At 51.5% G+C, this 20464-nt stretch overlaps 1 protein-coding gene across 2 annotated transcripts in view; it reads right to left on the reverse strand.

The window, feature by feature from the left end:
• The window catches only part of znf423 (zinc finger protein 423), a 138953-nt gene that overhangs the window by 73227 nt on the left and 45262 nt on the right, over nt 1–20464 (reverse strand). For both annotated transcript variants that reach the window (XM_041837325.2, XM_041837326.2), the window contains exon 4: nt 72–3520. In XM_041837325.2, the coding sequence (XP_041693259.1) occupies nt 72–3520 (3449 nt within the window). The remainder of the gene's footprint in view (nt 1–71; nt 3521–20464) is intronic.

The raw sequence follows: 20464 nt of genomic DNA on the forward strand, positions 1-20464 counted from the left end.
AACCTTATTTACCCAAACCTTAGCATTTTCATATATTGTATGTAGATTTCAATATAAATCAATGTGCTTACTTTAGGGACAGGCGAGGCATCCGTCACCTTCTTGGCCCCGCTGGTCTCCGGGCTCATCTCGGGGTGGTCCACCTGAACGTGGCTCTCCAGGTCCTCTAGGGTCTCAAACTTCACAGCACACTCGGGGCATCGCAGCCCCACCGCAGCCTTCTCTCCCCCGGCCTCCTGGGGCATGGTGCCCCCACTGGGAGACTGGCCGTTGGTGCCCCGGCTCAAACAGCCAGCACACAGCCCATATGGCAGCCCGTTCACATCCAGCTTCACCAGATCCTGCTTGTTCTTGAACTCCTTGAGGCACAGGGCACACTTGTAGTGCTTGTGTTGCTGCAGCTGACCGTTGGGAGAGGAAGAGGCTGAGCCGCCCCCGCCCCCACTGCCCCCGCCGGCTGAGAGCTTCTGCATATGGAAGGTGCCGTGGATCTTGAGCTCCAGGGTGGAGGTGACCGTCTGCATGCACACCACACAGCGGAAGCCCGTCAGAGAGTTCCTCAGGTCTGGGTGCATCTGGCAGTGCTCTATGAACTCCTCCTCGCTCTGCAGGGGCATCTTACAGATGCGGCACGTGCCCGTGTCCAGGCTCTTGCTGTGGGTGACCTTGTGTTCGGTGAGCGTGAGCAGGGAGGGGAAGCGCTCTCCACAGATAGGGCACATGTAGTGCTTGGCGGGGCCACGGTGGGTCTGAGCGTGCTCCCTCAGACCGTTCTCAGAGAAGAAGGTCCGTGAGCACACGTTGCACTTGTGGTTTCCCTTGATAAAGTCGGCCTTCTTCTTGCGGGAGCTAGCGTCGTCGTCCCCGGGCTGGATGTTGTGGTCCCTCAGTCGGTGGTTCTGCAGAAGACTCTCCATAGTGTAGGCCGCTCCACAGATGTCACAGGCGTACATGGGCTCAGAGTTGTCCAGCTCCTCCTCCCCTCCGCTGGCCTCGTGGCTGTTGGCTACATCCTGACTCGTGTTCTTTAGCAGCATGTTCTGCAGGTCAGCCTGCTCCGTGGCGACTGTCGATCTTTCGCTTCCTCCCCCGCGCTTGGAGCTCTGGGTTACACCGTTGGGCGTGCCGTTCTGGCTTCCCCCGTTCCCGGTGCCGTTCCCCCCGTCAAAGACACAGTGCTTCTCTCTCAGGTGCCTTTCCAGCAGAACGATGGCGTGGAAGGCCTTGCCACAGAAGCGGCAGTTGAATTTCTTACTGTGGGTGGTGATGTGGCACTGCAGCTCCACCTCTGTGCCGAACGTCTCCCCACAGAAGATGCACTTACGGGCCTTGCCGGTAACACCGGGGCCGGTGGGGTGTCCCAGGTGGCTGTGTTTGACGTGCAGCTGAAGGTCACTCTCCTTCCGGAAGTCCCAGGTGCAGGCTGTGCAGCGGAACATCTTCTTCTCGTTGCTGTGTTTGACAGCCAGGTGGACCTGGATGGACACCTTGGAGTCAAACACCTCCTGGCACAGTGTACAGTGGTACAGCACAAAGGTGTGCATGTCCAGCAGGTGCTTCTGCAGATCGTCCACTGAGGAGAACTGCTTATCACAGCTCTCACAGACATACTGGGTGGATGTGGTGGTGTAGTGGACCGTCAGATGCTGCAGCAGAGATTCCTGGGAGTCGAAGTCCTCTTTGTTGCACTGAGGGCAGGACTGCCTCCTCAGCAGCATCTCCAGGTGGGACTTGAGATGGGCTTGAAATCCCTCGAAGCTGCTGAAGCGCAGGTCACACTGGTTGCAGGGGTAGTCTCCATTGGACCCTGCCGTGGTGGAGTCCCCAGCCAGCCTATGGCGTTTGGGGGAGGAGATCTCCACATCAGAGGAGGCGGGGCTGAGGTCCGCCACCTTAGCTTGCCGCTTGTTATTGGCCAGTGGGATGTTCTTGTGGTTCTCCTTGATGTGCTTGGTGAGCTTGAGCAGGGAGCCGAAGATGGGCGAGTTGGTGCAGTAAGGGCAGGAGTAGACCTCCATAAAGGACTGGGAGGGCTGCAGGACGGGAGACTCCATCTTGGGCACGCCTCCTCCACTGCAGTGGGTCTGCTGGATGTGCTCTGTGAGAGAGGACTCTGTGAGGAAGCCCATGGAGCACTGGTTGCAGAAGAAGGCGTGGTTGCCCTCCAGGGTGGTGGAGCCTGCGACCATTCCTCCAGGCAGGCAGTGGGACACACGGATGTGCTCCTGCAGGGTGTTGATGTCTGCAAACATGTCTGGGCAGTAGTTGCAGTGAAAGGCTGACACGTTGGTGAACTGGAGCAGGGGGAAGGCCGCTGTGGCGCCTCCGCTGCCTCGGTGGGCTTTGCGGATGTGTTCGTTGAGGTTGTAGAGCGTGGGCAGGGTGTCCAGGCACAGCTGGCAGGTGTGGTTCTGCTGGGGCTTGTCTGCATGGATGGTCTTCAGATGGATCTCCAGAACGGCCAGGCTGTTGAAGTCTCTCTTGGAGCAGTAAGGGCAGCTGTAGGTCACCTTGGCTGTCCAGTGACCCCCGTCATCATGGTCAGAGTTGGGGGCCAGCTTGCGCCGGCTTTGGATGGGCTTCAGGGTGGAGTCTGGGGTGGAGCCCCTCTCCAGAGAGGCGCTGGAGTCCGGGGTGGCGCTGCTCATGGATGCCACGCTGCCCAGCACGGGGTCAGGGCTGGGACTGTGATTACTGGAGTCGGGCTGCCGATGGCTGTCCATGTGGCAGTAGACGTCCTCCACAGAGGGGAACTGCTCTGAGCACACCGGGCACTTGTGTTTACGGTTAGCATGGGACCTCTCAATGTGGGAGAGCAGCGTGCTCTCGTCGCTGAAGATCTCGGGGCAGTGGATGCACTGCAGGTCGGAGCGGTCAGACAGCTGGGGGTGGCGGGTCACTACGTGCTTCTCCAGCTCGTCTGTCTGGCTGAAGGTCTCCTCACAGTAGTCACACATGTACAGGTCCTGGTCCATCTCCCCTCCACTGCCTGCATTGCTGCCACGCTTCCCCCCTTCCTTTTCAGTACGCAGGGCCAGGTGCTCCTTGTTCTTCCTGTGGGCCTGCATGTGGCTCTGCAGAGACGATGTGGAGGAGAAGCCTCTCTTGCACACGCTGCACTTAAAGGGCTTGCTGGAGCTGTGGGTCTTCAGGTGGATCTTGAGATGGTCGCTACGGGAGAAAGCCGCCTCACACTCCTGGCAGCTGTACTTCTTGTCTCCGGTGTGGAGCTTGACGTGGCGATCGCGGCTTCGCTTGTGCTTGAACAGGCGGCTGCAGAAGGTGCACTTAAAGGGCAGCTTGTCGCTGTGGATTTGCTCGTGGCGCTTCAGGTAGCTGAGGCGGCTGAAGGACTTGTCGCAGAACTGGCAGGGGTAGGGCAGCCCCGCGCCCCCTTCCTCCTCCCCTGTGCCCATGCCCAGATCGCAGCAGCCGTCCCCCAGCATCTGTGACGGCGACGCCACGTCTTTGCTGGAGGGAGAGGACCCTACCCAGGAGAGCCCAGGGTCATCATCACCATCTGCAATGCAAAACACAGAATTAAGAGAGAGGAGATTAAAACAAATCTAAACAGAATAGAATTAAAGACATTCCCACAGGATATAAGAAATAAGGACTAAGTGTATTTTCTCTCTCTTTATCCTCCCTAAGCAAACATCCCCCACCCCCCTCTAGAATTACATCTGCCTCATCATATTTTCATTATGGGGACCAGATTGAAATTCCCGAAAACCGATTAGAAGACGCTCAAATAGTGAGGGTATTCTTATATGACAAAGTGAATGAAATAAAACACGGGATTCTGCATGCTTTTCTCCAGTTTAGTGCTGACAAAAGGGAAAGTCTATAAATGCATACATAATATAAATACACAAAGAAGAGCATATATTAATTCTGTCCTGCTTTGTGCAGTCTGAGGGGGCCTGACACAGCCCTCACGTCATCTATTTAGCATCTAAACTAGAGCCCTCTGAAGAAGAGGAGAAACACTCATGACTTATTGAGCAGGAATGCTGCAAGCCTGGAGTCCCACTGTGGCTCAGACAAACCCAGAATTCTCCAGCTCAGCCTGTTTGTTTGCTTTATTTGACTGAATTTCACACTGCTCTAAATGCGTGAGGAGAGAAGCCTCTGGTACATCATCACACATAACCAAATGTTTACAATAAGTAAACAGCCTCCCACCTTTCCCCTCTCCACACATACATCTTATAAAACCCTCTTTTTACATGAAACTAGTCTGTAGCTGGAGGGCAGGTGACTCAATCTGCATCTCATTTGTATTTTGGCTGACAGAATCACACTCAAACAGGTGACTGTTTTAAAGCATAATTAAGGCAAAATGTCGGTGCAAAACATATTTAAAGTATTAACATTCTTTATCTAAGAGAGAGAAGAACCTATAAGTCACTTGCTATAGACTTATCTCCGTAAGCAACTATGAATATTTATCCCCTCTGACCACCCGCTCCTACAGTATGTGTTATACAAAGGTATGCACTGCAGATTTGGTGGAAAATAAATTAATGTGATGAATCGATCCACTCGAAAATGTAGGTGCTGTGCAGAGCAAATAAAACTCTGCAGGGGTTTGTGGGTATTTTTTTTTTTTAAACATGAATTATGAACTTAGCTTGGAGCAAGGACAGAAACCTATGCTATAAAATAGAGATATTACATGGAACATAAAGGCAATAGGAGTGAGATGCCATCCAGCAGCAAAAATCTGGAGAGAGGAATATTACAGGATGAGGGCAAATTAAGAAATAAGCATGAACAAGACCAAGAAAATGGACACAGCTAGGAAAGCAAAGATGTTGGGAAATATCTTTGAGAGAATTTGGACAGAGACAGGGGAAGCAGGAGAAACTAACGATTACAGCCTATTTCTATGCTACAGATCAAACCAGTAGCAACGCTGTTTTGTTGAGTACATACAGTACCAGTGAAAAGTTTGGACACCCCTACTCATTCAAGGGTTTTTCTATATTTTTACTATTTTCTACATTGTAGAATAATAGTGAAGACATAAAAACTATGAAATAACACATATGGAATCATGTAGTAACCAAAAAAGTGTTAAACAAATCAAAATATATTTTAGATTTTAGATTCTTCAAAGAAGCCACCCTTTGCCTTGATGACAGCTTTGTACACTCTTGGCATTCTCTCAACCAGCTTCATGAGGAATGCTTTTCCAACAGTCTTGAAGGAGTTCCCACATATGCTGAGCACTTGTTGGCTGCTTTTCCTTCACTCTGTTATCCAACTCATCCCAAACCATCTCAATTGGGTTGAGGTCAGGTGATTGTGGAGGCCAGGTCATCTGATGCAGCACTCCATCACTCTCCTTCTTGGTCAAATATCCCTTACACAGCCTGGAGGTGTGTTTTGGGTCATTGTCCTATTGAAAAACAAATGATAGTCCCACTAAGCGCAAACCAGATGGGATGGCGTATCGCTGCCGAATGCTGTGGTAGCCATGCTGGTTAAGTGTGCCTTGAATTCTAAATAAATCACTGACAGTGTCACCAGCAAAGCACCCCCACACCATCACACCTCCTCCTCCATGCTTCATGGTGGGAACCACACATGCGGAGATAATCCGTTCACCTACTCTGCGTCTCACAAAGACACAGCGGTTGGAACCAAAAATCTCAAATTTGGACTCATCAGACCAAAGGACAGACTTCCACCGGTCTAATGTCCATTGCTCATGTTTCTGGGCCCAAGCAAGTCTCTTCTTATTATTACTGGTGTCCTTTAGTAGTGGTTTATTTGCAGCAATTCGAGCATGAAGGCCTGAATCACGCAGTCTCCTCTGAACAGTTGATGTTGAGATGTGTCTGTTACTTGCATTTATTTGGGCTGCAATCTAATGAATTTATCCTCTGCAGCAGAGGTAACTCTGGGTCTTCCTTTCCTGTGGCGGTCCTCATGAGAGCCAGTTTCATCATAGCGCTTGATGTTTTTTGCCGGATTGACTGACCTTCATGTCTTAAAGTAATGATGGACTGTCGTTTCTCTTTGCTTATTTAAGCTGTTCTTGCCATAATATGGACTTGGTCTTTTACCAAATAGGGCTATCTTCTGTATACCACACCTACCTTGTCACAACACAACTGATTGGCTCAAACGCATTAAGAAGGAAAGAAATTCCACACATTAACTTTTAACAAGGCACACCTGTTAATTGAAATGCAGTCCAGGTGACTACCTCATGAAGCTGGTTGAGAGAATGCCAAGAGGGTGCAAAGCTGTCCTCAAGGCAAAGGGTGGCTACTTTGAAGAATCTCAAATCTCAAATATATTTTGATTTGTTTAACACTTTTTTGGTTACTACATGATTCCATATGTGTTATTTCATAGTTTTGATGTTTTCACTATTATTCTACAATGTAGAAAATAGTAAACAATTAAGAAAAACCCTTGAATGAGTAGGTGTGTCCAAACTTTTGACTGGTACTTAAAATCTTAACTATTTTGATCCCAAAACGTAGTACCACCTGCATTATGTGTGTGTGTGCATCTGTGCTCGTGCGTGAGTGTGTGATGTATTTATGTGTGTGTGTGTAAGTATGTATGTAAGCGTGATGGAGGGCGGAACAACTCTGTTTCTCAGATTTCAGTTAAGGCCTGTACCCCACTGTCTCCACAGCTGGGGTGTCTGGACATCCCCTCCCTATTGTAGCCATTCCCCCCAGTCCTCCTCTCATGCCTTTGTGTCCGTGTCAGGATAAGAGTCATCCTGACACAAGTTAAACCCCGGCAACACAGGAGAGAGAGAGGGCCTCGGCGGCCCCAATGAAGAGAGTGGATGAAAAGCCCAAAGGGCCTTAACTGGGGTGAATTCTTTGGCTGCACAATGAAAGCGTGGCCCCTGACAGGCTGGTCTCTGATGTGAGCCGAGCGGAGGTGAGAGAGCTGAGGGGAGAGCTGCTCACGACTGACAGGTACGCCGTCCTGCTGAGCCCCAGCCATGTACTGCACCACAGCACACCACATACAAAGAAACACTTGCTTGAGCATGAAGAAGAAGAAAGAAAAAAATTGAAATAATAAGTAGAGGAGTGGGAGGGAGAAAGAATGGTAGGGAAGAAGACGGGGAAAAAACTCCTGGCACATGTGGTCATTCTGGCGAATTCTAAATCTATTAATGCTAATGCAATCCCTCTGACTGCAACAGAATGTGAGAAATCACTTTTGAGAAAGGAGATTATAGTCATTAAATAGCCTTAATCCTCAGAAGTGTGGCTGTCGGAAAATGGAAGATCACATGGCTTTTAGAGGGCTTTTGTCATCCGTCCGCCGGGGGACTTGGCAAGAGCACTAAACAGGGTAAGAAATTTCAATGAAAAGTTAAATTAGAAAAGAAACAGAAAATAAAGAGGGGGAAGCCGAGAGAAAATCGAGAAAAGACTGGAATGGGCACGCAAACACACGCTGGTCCCATGTCTCCTCGCTCCAGCGTTCCCAAGCACAGCCCTGATGGCTTCTCTGCCTTTATCTTGCTCTCCCCGTCCGTTCCTCCCTCCGTCCGCCCATGTCTTTCATGTTGTTACTCATTACTGAATTAACAGGCTGCAGTCATGGCTGCCCCTGGCGCGGGCCTTCACCTCTGCTGCCATGGCCCAGGTGGAGGGGTGGGGCCAGGCAGGGAGGAGGGGAGGGCCTGGCAGATGGAGACACTGAAGTCCAGAGGAAGAGCGGCCATCCCGCCTCCAACCAGGGCCCAGTAATTGGAACTGGCCAAACAAAACACATGGCCATAGAAGAAGGTCCCAACTGAGCTCTACCTGAGCACGAGCAGAGTGGTGGTGGATAGACAGAGCAGGGATGGCTACTTTGGTCTGAGTTTCAAGAGGCCGCCCCATCCCCCACCTCTACCACCATGCTCCATCCAGGCTGGGTCGGCCTGATGACGCCTGTCCCCTCTCTAATAGGCTGGCCAGCCAGCCGGCATGCCGAGGCCGGAGTGTGGAGGAAATGCAGTAATGAAGACGCGCCCAGCCTGGCGTCCCCCGCTCTAGCCCGCTCTTCCCCTCATCAAACACGAGGACAGAGGTCCGTCTCCCCGTGTCCCCCATCCCAAAACCCTGCCACCCCTGAGAAGCTGCTGTGGTGGCAGCTTCTCTGAAGTGCTATAGAAACACGGCCCCAGAAAGCAGAAAGCCAGGCTGTTCATTAGAGCAGGGCGGCCTCCCTTCGTTTCCACATGATGTCCACAACACTGACTGGCAGACAGACTGACTAACGCCTTCCTTCATGTCCAGACAATGTGATCATTAATAATCTGTTCTAGCAACTGTACTGCCACTAAACCTGCTCCATATGCATTTGGAGATAATCTGCAGTGTCAACGTGCTCCTCCTGGGGAGGAAAACAAGAGCAAACAGCCAGTTTGACTGGGCTGACATCTCTCTGCTAAGACTTGATTAGAAGCAGGGGGTCTGTTTCTAGCAGTTTCTAGAATAAATATAAATAAATAAAATAAATTGGTCATTTAGCAGACGCTCTTATCCAGAGCGACTTACAGGAGCAATTAGGGTTAAGTGCCTTGCTCAAGGGCACATCGACAGATTTTTCACCTAGTCGGCTCGGGGATTAGAACCAGCGACCTTTCGGTTACTGGCACAACGCTCTTAACCACTAAGCTACCTGCCGCCCTTAGGCGGTGGAGGAGGTCCTGCAGTCTGTAGTAACTCAGGCCTTGGAGAACCATGGTGTTTCTGTTATTTATGCTGTACACATCATTTCAATACCACAAAACATGGTTTGGAACAGGACAAAAACAAAGTGGGTGACCATTGAATCAATATTTATGGGTAATCAATAGTCGTAATGAAGAGTAACAGCAAGGCCCATAGCTGCTGCAACCCTCCAGTGGGTCAGAAACTAGACAACAGGAGTCATGTAACAAGACTGGCCCTACTGAGGAAGCAGTGGGTAATGTAGAGGGTCTCTAATAAGACTACTGTACAGTATGTGTGTGTTTATCATATGTGCTCACCTCGTCACATTCCCCTGCCCTCCACTCACACCCCTCCTCCCTAATTAACATTTCCACCTTTCAGTCTGGCTCCCTGCCCAAACTTCCACCTTTCCCACCAAGCCCCCTGCCTGGCTCCCAACCCCATCCCCTTGGCCCCCTTCCCATGACCCCAGGCAGCAAGACGCACCGTAGGGGGCAGAAAAACAACTTCCACCCAGGTCTCTGACAGGGCAGCGCAGCATGCAGGCCAGACAAGCCTGGAGCAACGGACAAACCGACAGGGGGAATGGAACTTTCAAGAGGAGAACCTCTCCCCATTTTCCAGCTCCCTCCGTCCTTTCTTCACACCTCTTCTCCTCTTCCTCCCTCCCACTATCAATCCATCGTTTCCTTTGACTAATTATCCCGCAAACTTTTCCGGGGTAAAACTCTCAACCTAAATCCTGTGTTATACTCATGCTATAACTCATTCCTCAGTCACATACTGTATTGCAACACACACTGTGATTTCTGAGGGGGTCTGGAGCCATGTGGGGTTGTTGTTGACCATCAAGATGGGTGCTGTGTTAACACCTGTTTAATCTCCCTCTCTCTCAAATGCACACACATTTATCTCCCTAAGCCTAGTCTGTCTCTAGAGGTCTCCAGTCCACTGCTGTCCCTCGGACCCATGGGCAGTCTGTCAGGGACCTGAGTACTGGAGGACACACTCACACGCTGCCCACAGCCCATATGGAGCAGTTGGCGCCCAAAAGTGCCCAAGCAGCCGGCCACATTCCCAGGGCAGAAGGTGAGGGGCAGGGGGCGTCGGGGTGAGGGGGGCATGGGGCGGCAACAGCTGACAGGCCTCTTCTCTCTTCACCGCCCAAGAGACATCCAGGTGACAGGAGGGGAACTGGGACAAACATGGGTGACGTTGACCATTATATGAGTCACTCAGTCCTATGGAGACAACCTTGAACCACTAAGGACCTCCTCCATCATATGTAGGGGGATATGTACACAACTAAAGGCAACTAGAACGTAACGTCCAATACTGATCCAATAAAATTCATAGTATTGTGAATGTGTAGGAGATTTGAAAATGACAGAGAGAGAGAGAGAGAGAGAGAGAGAGAGAGAGAGAGAGAGAGAGAGAGAGAGAGAGAGAGAGAGAGAGAGAGAGAGATGTAGAAAGAGAGAGCTGGCGTGCGGCTGAGAGGGGGACCGTGATTGGTTAAGATGAGTTTGACTCAAGTCTTGGTCAGTCTGTGAGAGCTGCAGGAGCCAGCACTGTTAAACAGCTGCACATTAATTACATGTGAAGTGTACCAAAACAAGCCTTGCTACAGAGGCCATGTGGAGGAAGACGGCAGACATCTGGTTCCTCTTTCTCCCTCTCTCCCCCTACTCTATCCTGCACTCTCTACCTCTACTTCTCTCCCTCTATTCTCTCTCTGCCCATCTCTTCTTCTCTTCCCTCTCCGACCTTGCCTCTCTCTTGCTCTACCTCGCTCTCTGCCTCACAGTCCCTCTCCCTTGCCTGTGTCACAGCGGTATAGAGTTGTGTGAGTAACAGTATAGGCATGTTCCCTCGGTCAATGGGAAACTGTTGTGTGAACCATGAAGGAAATCAACACCACAAACCTTCAACAGACCCTGCTCTGCTCAACCCCCATGGTTTCACCTGCCACCATAGCTGCACCACCACATCATCTGTTACAGTCAACCCTTGGTCAGTGTCCGTCTATGGTGCTCTTATTCTCTGTGATCTGAGTGCCGTCTCTTTCCCTGGGCTTTAGGCAGATCCCAATGAAGCGTTTTCTCCATCCTTCAGCCCTCAACCTCTCCCCTATGATCAAACACATCCATTCTCTTAACAGCTCACCAGGTCTTCTCATTGCACTTACTCCTCTTCCCTCTCACCTAACTATACTCCAGAGCTTTTCAATAGGTTGTGACTCAGGTCTTCAGATACTGTTCTGTTCTGTAGGGTTATGAGTCAGACACAGCGGGTGGGTCTCTGTGCTGTGACTAAGGTGTATGCTGAGGATTTTCTAGGTTAGAACACTGTTCTCTCAGCATCATTCAACGGAGCTCAATCAACTAAACCTCATTATTAAAAATAGCCGGCATCGCCGGCGGCAGGTTCAGAATAGGAGGAGTTTAGTGGAGGGGTTAATGTGTGTACTCAGAAGGAGGGGCCTTGGGATAGAGGATTTCCCAGGAGACATTACTTCTGTAATGTAATGCCTACTATCTATCTGTGGTATGACAGCCATGTCCACTCAGTAATCTAACAAGAGACATATGGTCCCTTAGTAAACACTAATGTAGAATGCTACAAACATCCCTTTACATACTGTCCAGGCCTGGCTAAGAACACCAAAACTAAATCTGCTTCAGAAAATCAGCTACCCCAACAACTAGAGACATTGCCACCTAGAGTCTGTCCGGGAGAATACAAGTCAGTGGATAGAGCCAAAAGGCTTCCACAGTATAGTGCCCAAAACATGCATCCATATATCCACTGAATGAGATGGGGGAAAGACATTACACCGTTACATTTTGTGTCTGTCAAATAACAAATAGACAGACAAAATGTCCTCATGTTGTGAGTGACTACAACCAGACTAACCTACACTCTCTGTACCTCTACCAGTGGAGCTGAGCTAGTTGTCATTCTGCCAGTTTTCCTGTTCCTCGGAGGTTACCCCATGTTTGTAACCCCCACCCTGGTGTTGTAGGGCCTGTAAATAAGTCATGCTGGCAGCTGGAGCTGAGCAGAAGCAGTAGGCTGAGCTCTGTGGTTTCAGATGGGGAGACGGAGGCAGGGAGGCAGGCAGGCAGCAGCAGCCTGGGCTGAGAGATGGGGGTTAGGACTGGGGCTCCGGGGAGGCGCGGGGCCCAGGGGTCCCTAGCACAGGCAGAGAGAGGCGGGTACCTCCTGCCCACTGTGACACCCTGGGAGCCCCCCGGCCTCCCTGGGGAGGAGCGGCACTGAGAGGAACACCTGGACCTGCCATTAGTGACACACTGAAGGAGTAGAGCACAGACGGTGAGCGGTACCCGCACACACACTGGCACATATGCACACTGGCAGATACACACACACACTGACAGAGACACACACCCACACACAGGCAGATATACACACAGACACATACAAACACACACACACACACAGCAACGCAAACACACAAAACCCCTCCGAATCAGGGGCATAGATACACATGCAGTTATACAGAATAGAGCACAGGCACTGATTGACAAGTACTCACACACCCACACAGTGAGCGATAGAGAGGGGGAGCAGGGTGAAGGAGACACCTGGACAACCCTGGTATTGTGACTGTACACTGTGAATAAGGACAGGATAATTACTCTGTTATTAAACTCTCTCTCCTCAGGGTGACACCAGAGCATCCAGCTGGGGTTCAAGGACACAGAGAGAGCTCCAACTCAACACTGTCATTAGACCACCTCTCACTGTCACACAGAGAGACGGGGTGAGGGGGGTGAGGGAGAGAGACAAAAACAGGAAGATGTAGAGGAAGAGAGAATTAGATTGTAGGGAGAGATTTACAACTAGATGGATTTTCCTGTTCTGTAATTCCTGCCTTAAGCAGCACATCTTCCTTAAGCAGCACATCTCCTCTCCTGGACAGGTAATGGGAGAGCTGATTAGAGTAAAGCCATGTCCAGGAGCTGTGTGTCTGGGCAACATGCCTCCAGCATGCAGTAATACTCTACCACACATTTGTTTTACTCTCCTTGTGGGGACCAAAACATTTATTCCCATAAAAAATCATATTTCCCTAACCCTAACCCCAAACCCTAAAACTAAACCTAACCATAACGCCTAACCCCTAATTGCAACCTTAACCCTAAACCTAACCCATAAGCCTAAAATAGCCTTTTTCCTTGTGGGGACCGGCAAAATGTCCCCACTTTTCCGGATTTTTCTATCCTTGTGAGGAGTTCTGGTCCCCACAAAGATAGTAAAACCACACACACAAAACACACACAGGCTTTGTACAGATCTCAGAGTAAGCCCAGCCACCTGCCAAGATACACCTACAATACTCTCCACTCATTTCCAGTCCAATGAAACTAGTACACCACCTCAATTTAACTGAAATTAGGGTTAAGAGATTTGTACTGATTATGTATGGGTATAATTGCCTAGCAGTAGCTAACAATACTGGTGTGATTGAGCTGCCTATGGACTGTGTGTATACACACTAGCAATTAGCTGAGCAGAATGGCTATATCAAATACACATGGTGGTGAATCAACGGGCCATTATCGTAGCTTGGCCATTACCTTCCAAACAAACACAAAGCCTGTCCCTGCTTCCACCCACACAGCCACATAGTCACAGCTAGGCCCGCCAGGATCAATGCCTGGCAGGACTTGTCTCTGACAGTGAGCTACACAGAGACAACAGGTGGGGTTCCCTGTTTAGTGCAGGTCCACTTTCATAATTGCATAATTATTTTCCAACTAACAGTCCCTGGCCCTCACGAAGCCATCTCTCCTACACACATACACGCACCATGCATATGCCTCATAATTGTTTACTGTTCAAACAAGGGACGTGACCTTTGAACGAGGGACAACGGTCAGAGGGGGCATGTCTGGGCCGGCCCAACGAAGGGCTGGTTATTGGCTTTGTGGGTCTGCATCACACTTTCACACAAAAAAATCTGTATCAAGTTCAATGTGGTCATCAACAAAAAGGGCCCAACTTTAAAACAAAAAATGGGGGAAAATAGAATTCCTTTGTGTATTAAAGAGCGCAGAGCCGCACAGTGCCTGTATCAAAGGGGGCACGGACAGGGGGAAAAGGAGCCACAGAGAAAAGAAACGGAGGACGAGACAAAGGTAGAGCTAGTGGGAGGGGAAATATCTGTCCAACATGAAACAGATCAAAGGCAGAGGCCGGGAGAATGAGAGGCCAGGGGGTCCTGTAATTACGGTCTACATCCGCCAAACCATGGAGCGAGAGAGAGGGAGGATGGGGGTTCCCAAAAACTTCTCAAATCCATTGGCTCCTGGGGTTACCTTTGCTCTAGTCCTCACCCCCCACCCCCCAAACCCCCACCAGGCCGTACAAACAGTGCCAGATCTAGTTCTGCCCTGCCCCGCCCTCCTCCCCCCTGCTCCCCGCCAGCGATGCCCCAATCCACTCAGGGGTCCTCCCGCTGGCCTGCGGGGGGGATGGCTGTCCACTGTGACTGCCCGACAGAGAAAAAAAAAACTTTTGTTGGGAACTTCTGGCATCGCCCCAGGGGCTGTTCTCTGGGAAGGAGAAACCAAACTGACCTTCACACACACACACACACACACACACACACACTACCATCAACACAAAACCATGGAGCAAACCCTCTCACATTTTGATACATACAAAAACATGCATGCACCAAGCCGCCAACATGCCTTAATGTGAGAGAGAATGCTTAAATACACATATACACACAACTGGGTTTTGGGGATGCATGGCGGGAGGAATAGATCAATGGTGACCACTGGCTGGTTTGACTCCACAGCAGAAAAAAGGATTGCAGAGGGACCAGACAAAAAGTACTGCACCATCCCGACTTCAAACACCTGACCACCTCTACGTTTTAATAAAGCACAAGAACAGAAAAATGGAAATGCTATGAAAAAAGCCAATGCGGCTTTTGGCTCATTGTGCTTTCATGCCTTTCTACGGACCCCACGCCCGCCCGCCTACCCAGCTTTCTGATGCTGTCCACCCTCGGCATGCTAATGACAGATCACCCGTTCGGCCGCCCGTCAGACTGTCATGATTCAGGGTACAGTAGACCACAATGCTCCTCAGAGACACCACACCCCACCTGCTCCTGCAGTAACATACACCACCCACCTGGGCTACAGTACTACACGGCCACCTGGGCTACAGTACTACACGGCCACCTGGGCTACAGTACTACACGGCCACCTGGGCTACAGTACTACACGGCCACCTGGGCTACAGTACTACACGGCCACCTGGGCTACAGTACTACACGGCCACCTGGGCTACAGTACTACACGGCCACCTGGGCTACAGTACTACACGGCCACCTGGGCTACAGTACTACACGGCCACCTGGGCTACAGTACTACACGGCCACCTGGGCTACAGTACTACACGGCCACCTGGGCTCAGCACAAGACCTGAATTACTGGAGCCAGGAGATTAATGCAGTAATATTGCATTCTATTTCACAATCATAGAGACTTTATAGCCATTGGCTGAAAGGACAGGAACATTTTATTCAATTTCCTAATGTTATTAAAAGGATTTGACTGATTGAGTTTAATCTGCATGACTTCAACATGTCAAGAGAGAATACGGACAGGGAAAGACAGAAGCTGCCAAACTCATCATCTATGCCATTCACCTGGATGCATTCACCTCTTACAGTACCCCCACCTGTTAGAAAGCTCTCCATCCAAACACCCCCGCCCCTCCTCTCTGACATACAGCTCGACGGCAGGCGAGGCTAAAAGCACATGCCTGCCCCAAAATTAAATGAATACCAAAATTAAATTAAATCAAACCCCCAAGTGTTGTTATTACTTACTGGTGTTTCATTACTGAAATTGTAGTACCATTTCTTTTAATAATTAAAGACATGTGGGTATTATTATATCTAGAAAAAACAATTCCTCTTTCCTTATTTAACACTTAATCCTCTCTCTGCTCTGATTTTGATACCTATGAGTTACAATGAAGGGACTATGGGGTCAGGCCTGGAGTTGGGGGGCGTCTAGTGTTGAAGGTAAGCAGTTATCTTGGGAACCAGTTTTACCATAATGCTAGCTAGCTACTAGCTAACAACACAACTGGACACTACAATACTGTGTTCCAACAGCCCGTCAGCCATAGTCCACATGGAGAGAGGTAGACCAGATCCTCCTCTCCTCCAGATGGACATACCAAACGAGGACAACAGCAGCAAAGAAGCCCAAAGAAGGCGGTTGAAAGATAAGGTGGTTGAAAGATAACAAACCAGTGACTATCTTCCAATCTACAGTTTGCTGCGATGTGATTCGTGACTACTGTATCTTGACAAGCTGTTCTTCGGTCTCCTCCTCCTCACCCAACACCCCCGGTCTCTGTGCTCCCTTCAGCTTTCCTTAACTTTTTCACACAGTGGCAGTGTGCTGGAGGATTATTAGTGTTCTCCTCGTGCCTCCGATCCATACCGACCCTTATCAGCCCCTCACCAGTCAGCCCCAAGTCCCTCACAGCTGTCAGGGCCCCCCCCCCCGCCTCTCCTCCCAGCCTCCCCCTTCCACTTTATCTGCTCACTCACAGGCCGCACAGTTTGGCAGCCGACCGGGGAGCAAGTCTCTCTCCTCTCTCCAAAGCCACAGCCACTCCCCCACATCAGCAGCAGCAGCATCACCACCCCAGCCCTCCCTGCCTTCCCTGGGAACAGCACATGGAAACAGGCCCACATTGCTGTGCCGCGTCCTGGGGGAGTTCATTACTCGAGCAGGGCGCTCCCACCAGTGAGCCAGAGTGCAGGCCCGCCACGTCCCCACCGCGCTCCACTGGAGCTGCTCTCATTAAAAGGAAAAAAAGAACGAAGGAGAAAAAAAGAATGAAAGAAAGGAAAGAGACTTCTTGCTTCTGAAAAGACAGTGATGCAGCAAGACTAATAACGTGACTGCTTTTTTTTTTTATTGTTGTTGTTGTGTATTCTGTTGGGTATTTGAAGTCTTGTCTGATTCTATCTCCCATCGTTCTGTTTACTTATTTAGGAGTATGTTTTCAATCATATTTGAAAATGAAAAGCAGATTTAAATATTTCAAAAGGTCTCCTCCGTGCGTGGGGTGTGGGGAAGAGTGAATATAGGGAGGATTCTCTTGGTCCTTCACCCCAATTCTGGGCCTTCTGCCTTGAGCTCACTGCCTGGCCCCACAGTGCTCCCCACCCCCTACCCTCTCCCTGGGGTGGCTCCAATGTCACAACCACTGACAAATCAATGCTCACTCACCTATACACATTTTGTTTCCCCCAGCAAAAACAACTCAAATATGCCTACCTCCACATCATAGCCAACCCCTCTACCTCACCCAGTGTGGAAGGACCCCCACTTCATCACCCCCTCATCTCCAGTGACTGCCAAAGAGCAACGAATTCCAATCAGGCACTAAGCAGGCCGGCTATTTCCCGGGACAAAGGACAGTGAGAGGAGCAGTGTGGAGGAGGACTGAGGGGGAGGGGGGAAACAATGGCTGCTCCAGGCACCCAGGGAAGCAGCCAGTCACAGGCTGACGTCAGGGGGTGGGGGGGGGTAAGTGGGTGTATGAGAGAGGCTGCCAGAGGCTGGTCCAGGCCCCCCAGGGGAGCCCTTCATATGGGAAGAACAGAGCCTCCCCCAACCCCCATCCAACCCTAGCATAGCTAGCATCACATCGCCTCCTCTGTGGCTGGCTGCTCTCACCAGCCTCACTGTAATGTCTTCTGTTGTCTCTACTAGTGCTGCTTCCTCAAAATAATACGCTGTCCACTCAGTCTCCCTCCATATCACAATCGGTATTTTTCCTCCCTTTCTCTCTGTGTCGTTCCACCTCCTCCCGTAGTGCCCCCTCATTATGGTTGCTGAGTGGTCTAGCCTGACCCAGACATGGGCTGCCTGCCTCACAATTAAAACATCCCCTTTCCTGCCAGCCTACAGCTTCTCAGATTCCATCACACACACACACCTCAAAGCTGCCCTCTTTAAGATTACAGAACAGTCCACTCTAAAAAGGCACATAAAAAGGGGCCAACCTGTCTGACAGAGAGCTGTAAAAACAACAGAGTGTGTGTGTGTGTGTGTGCATGGCGAGTGTGTGTGTGTGTGTGTGCGGCGAGTGTGTGTGTGTGTGTGTGTGTCGTTGGGGTCATTACATTGAGAGGGAGAGAGAGAGAGAGGAGAGGAGAGGAGAGGGGAGTGTGTGCGCCTGCTTCTGGTTAATGCACTCTGGTTTTGCAGTAAAGGGGGCATAGCTCTGGTCTTTGAAAGGACTGTGGCGCAGACAGTCCCCCTCGCTCTCCCTCCCCCCTCCCTCTCCCCTCCCCCTCCCCCACCCTCTCCCATCCCTCCCTCTCTCCCCCCTCTCCCATCCCTCCCTCTCTCCCCCATCCCATCCCTCCCTCCCCATCCCTCCCTCTCTCATCCCCCCCTCGCTCTCTCCCCATCCCTCCCTCTCTCCCCATCCCTGCCTCTCTCTCCCCCATCATCCAATCCCTCCCTCTCTCATCCCTCCCTCTCTCTCTCCCCATCCCTCTCTCCCCCATCCCACCCTCTCCCATCCCTCCCTCCTCCCACCCCTCCCTCTCTCATCCCTCCCTCTCTCTCTCTCCCCATCCCTCTCTCCCCATCCCACCCTCTCCCATCCCTCCCTCTCTCATCCCTCCCTCTCTCTCTCTCCCCATCCCTCTCTCCCCCATCCCACCCTCTCCCATCCCTCCCTCATCCCAACCCCCCCTCTCTCATCCCTCCCTCTCTCTCTCCCCATCCCTCTCTCCCCATCCCACCCTCTCCCATCCCCCCTCGCTCTCTCCCCATCCCTCTCTCCCCATCCCTCTCTCCCCCATCCCTCCCTCTCTCCCCATCCCTGCCTCTCTCTCCCCATCATCCAATCCCTCCCTCTCTCATCCCTCCCTCTCTCTCTCCCCATCCCTCTCTCCCCCCTCCCACCCTCTCCCATCCCTCCCTCATCCCAACCCTCCCTCTCTCATCCCTCCCTCTCTCTCTCCCCATCCCTCTCTCCCCATCCCACCCTCTCCCATCCCTCCCTCTCTCATCCCTCCCTCTCTCTCTCCCCATCCCTCTCTCCCCCCATCCCACCCTCTCCCATCCCTCCCTCATCCCAACCCTCCCTCTCTCATCCCTCCCTCTCTCTCTCCCCATCCCTCTCTCCCCATCCCACCCTCTCCCATCCCTCCCTCTCTCATCCCTCCCTCTCTCCCCCATCCCTCCCTCTCCCCCATCCCATCCCTCCCTCTCCCCCCATCCCATCCCTCTCTCCCCCCATCCCTCTCCCATCTCTCTCTCCCTCTCCCTCTCTCCCCCATCCCTCCCTCTCTCTCTCCCCCATCCCTCTCCCATCTCTCCCTCCCCCATCCCTCCCATCCCTCCCTCTCTACCCTATCCCTCCCTCTCTCCCCCATCCATCCCCCCATCCCTCCCATCCCTCCCTCCCTCTCTCCCCCATCCCTCCCTCCCTCCCCCCCATCCCTCCCTCTCTCCCCCCATCCATCCCTCTCTCCCCCCATCCCTCCCTCTCTCCACCCCATCCCTCCCTCTCTCCACCCCATCCCTCCTTCTCTCCACCCCATCCCCCCTCTCTCCCCCATCCCTCCCTCTCTCCCCCATCCTCCTCTCTCCCCCCATCCCTCCCTCTCTCCCCCATATCCCTCCCTCTCTCCCCCCATCCTCCCCATCTCTCCCCCATCCCTCTCTCCACCCCATCCCTCCCTCTCCCCCCATCCATCCCTCCCTCACTCTCTCCCCCCAATCCCTCCCTCTCCCCCCATCCCATCCCTCCCCCATCCATCCCTCTCCCCCTCTCTCCCCCCATCCCTCCCTCATCCCTCCCATCTCTCCCCCCATCCCTCCCTCATCCCTCCCCCAACCCTCCCTCTCCCCCCCATCCATCCCTCTCCTCCCCCCCATCCATCCCTCTCTCAGCTGTGTGTTAGATAATATGTGTGAGGCTGTGTGCTGTAAATGACCAAGAGGTTTGTGCCAATATAATGTAAGGTCCTCTAGAAAATACACACAGAGCCCATGTGAGGACCAGCTATGTCCATTCCAACAGGGGAGGAACGATGACAGAGGCAGGAGGAAATGCTTCCATACAGGGTTTGGAGCAGACACTACAGGATGGATAAGAGAGAAACATGGGGGGGGTATGGAAGAGACTGGGAGAGGGGCAGTTTTGGGGTCTACTCAACAGGGTGCATGGGAGAGGGGGTGTGACGAGGGGCAGTTTTGGGGGAGACTCTACAGGGTGAATTAGACGGGGGACGGGGGGACGGGGGGATTCCAAGGGAACAGTCTGTTCCTCATTATCCTGGCTCCCTGTGAGGGGCCTGGTGATGGCTCTATTCTGACCACCTCCAGGTCACAGGGTCAGCGCAGCCCACAGGGGTCAACTCTCCCGCAAACACCTCAACTCCACTAATCACCACCAACCAGACAGAAACACAATTATCTACACTAGGGGACAAAAACACCTGATCCAAAATACATTAGCACATTAGGCCTTAAAACACACATACTAACGCACACATATTGTACACAACGACAAAGGAATAACTGGCCCTAAATGAAGGAGGTAGACACCCATTCTCTGAAATACTCAGTTATTTTGAATACCTGTTACTTTGACAGCCTACAGTAAATTACTGACAACAAACTCAATCATCTAGTCCCTTAGTCTGAACATTGAACCACCATGTCAAATAAGGAATA

This window comes from Coregonus clupeaformis, chromosome 19 (assembly GCF_020615455.1).
Source record: "Coregonus clupeaformis isolate EN_2021a chromosome 19, ASM2061545v1, whole genome shotgun sequence".
NCBI classification, from domain to species: domain Eukaryota; kingdom Metazoa; phylum Chordata; class Actinopteri; order Salmoniformes; family Salmonidae; genus Coregonus; species Coregonus clupeaformis.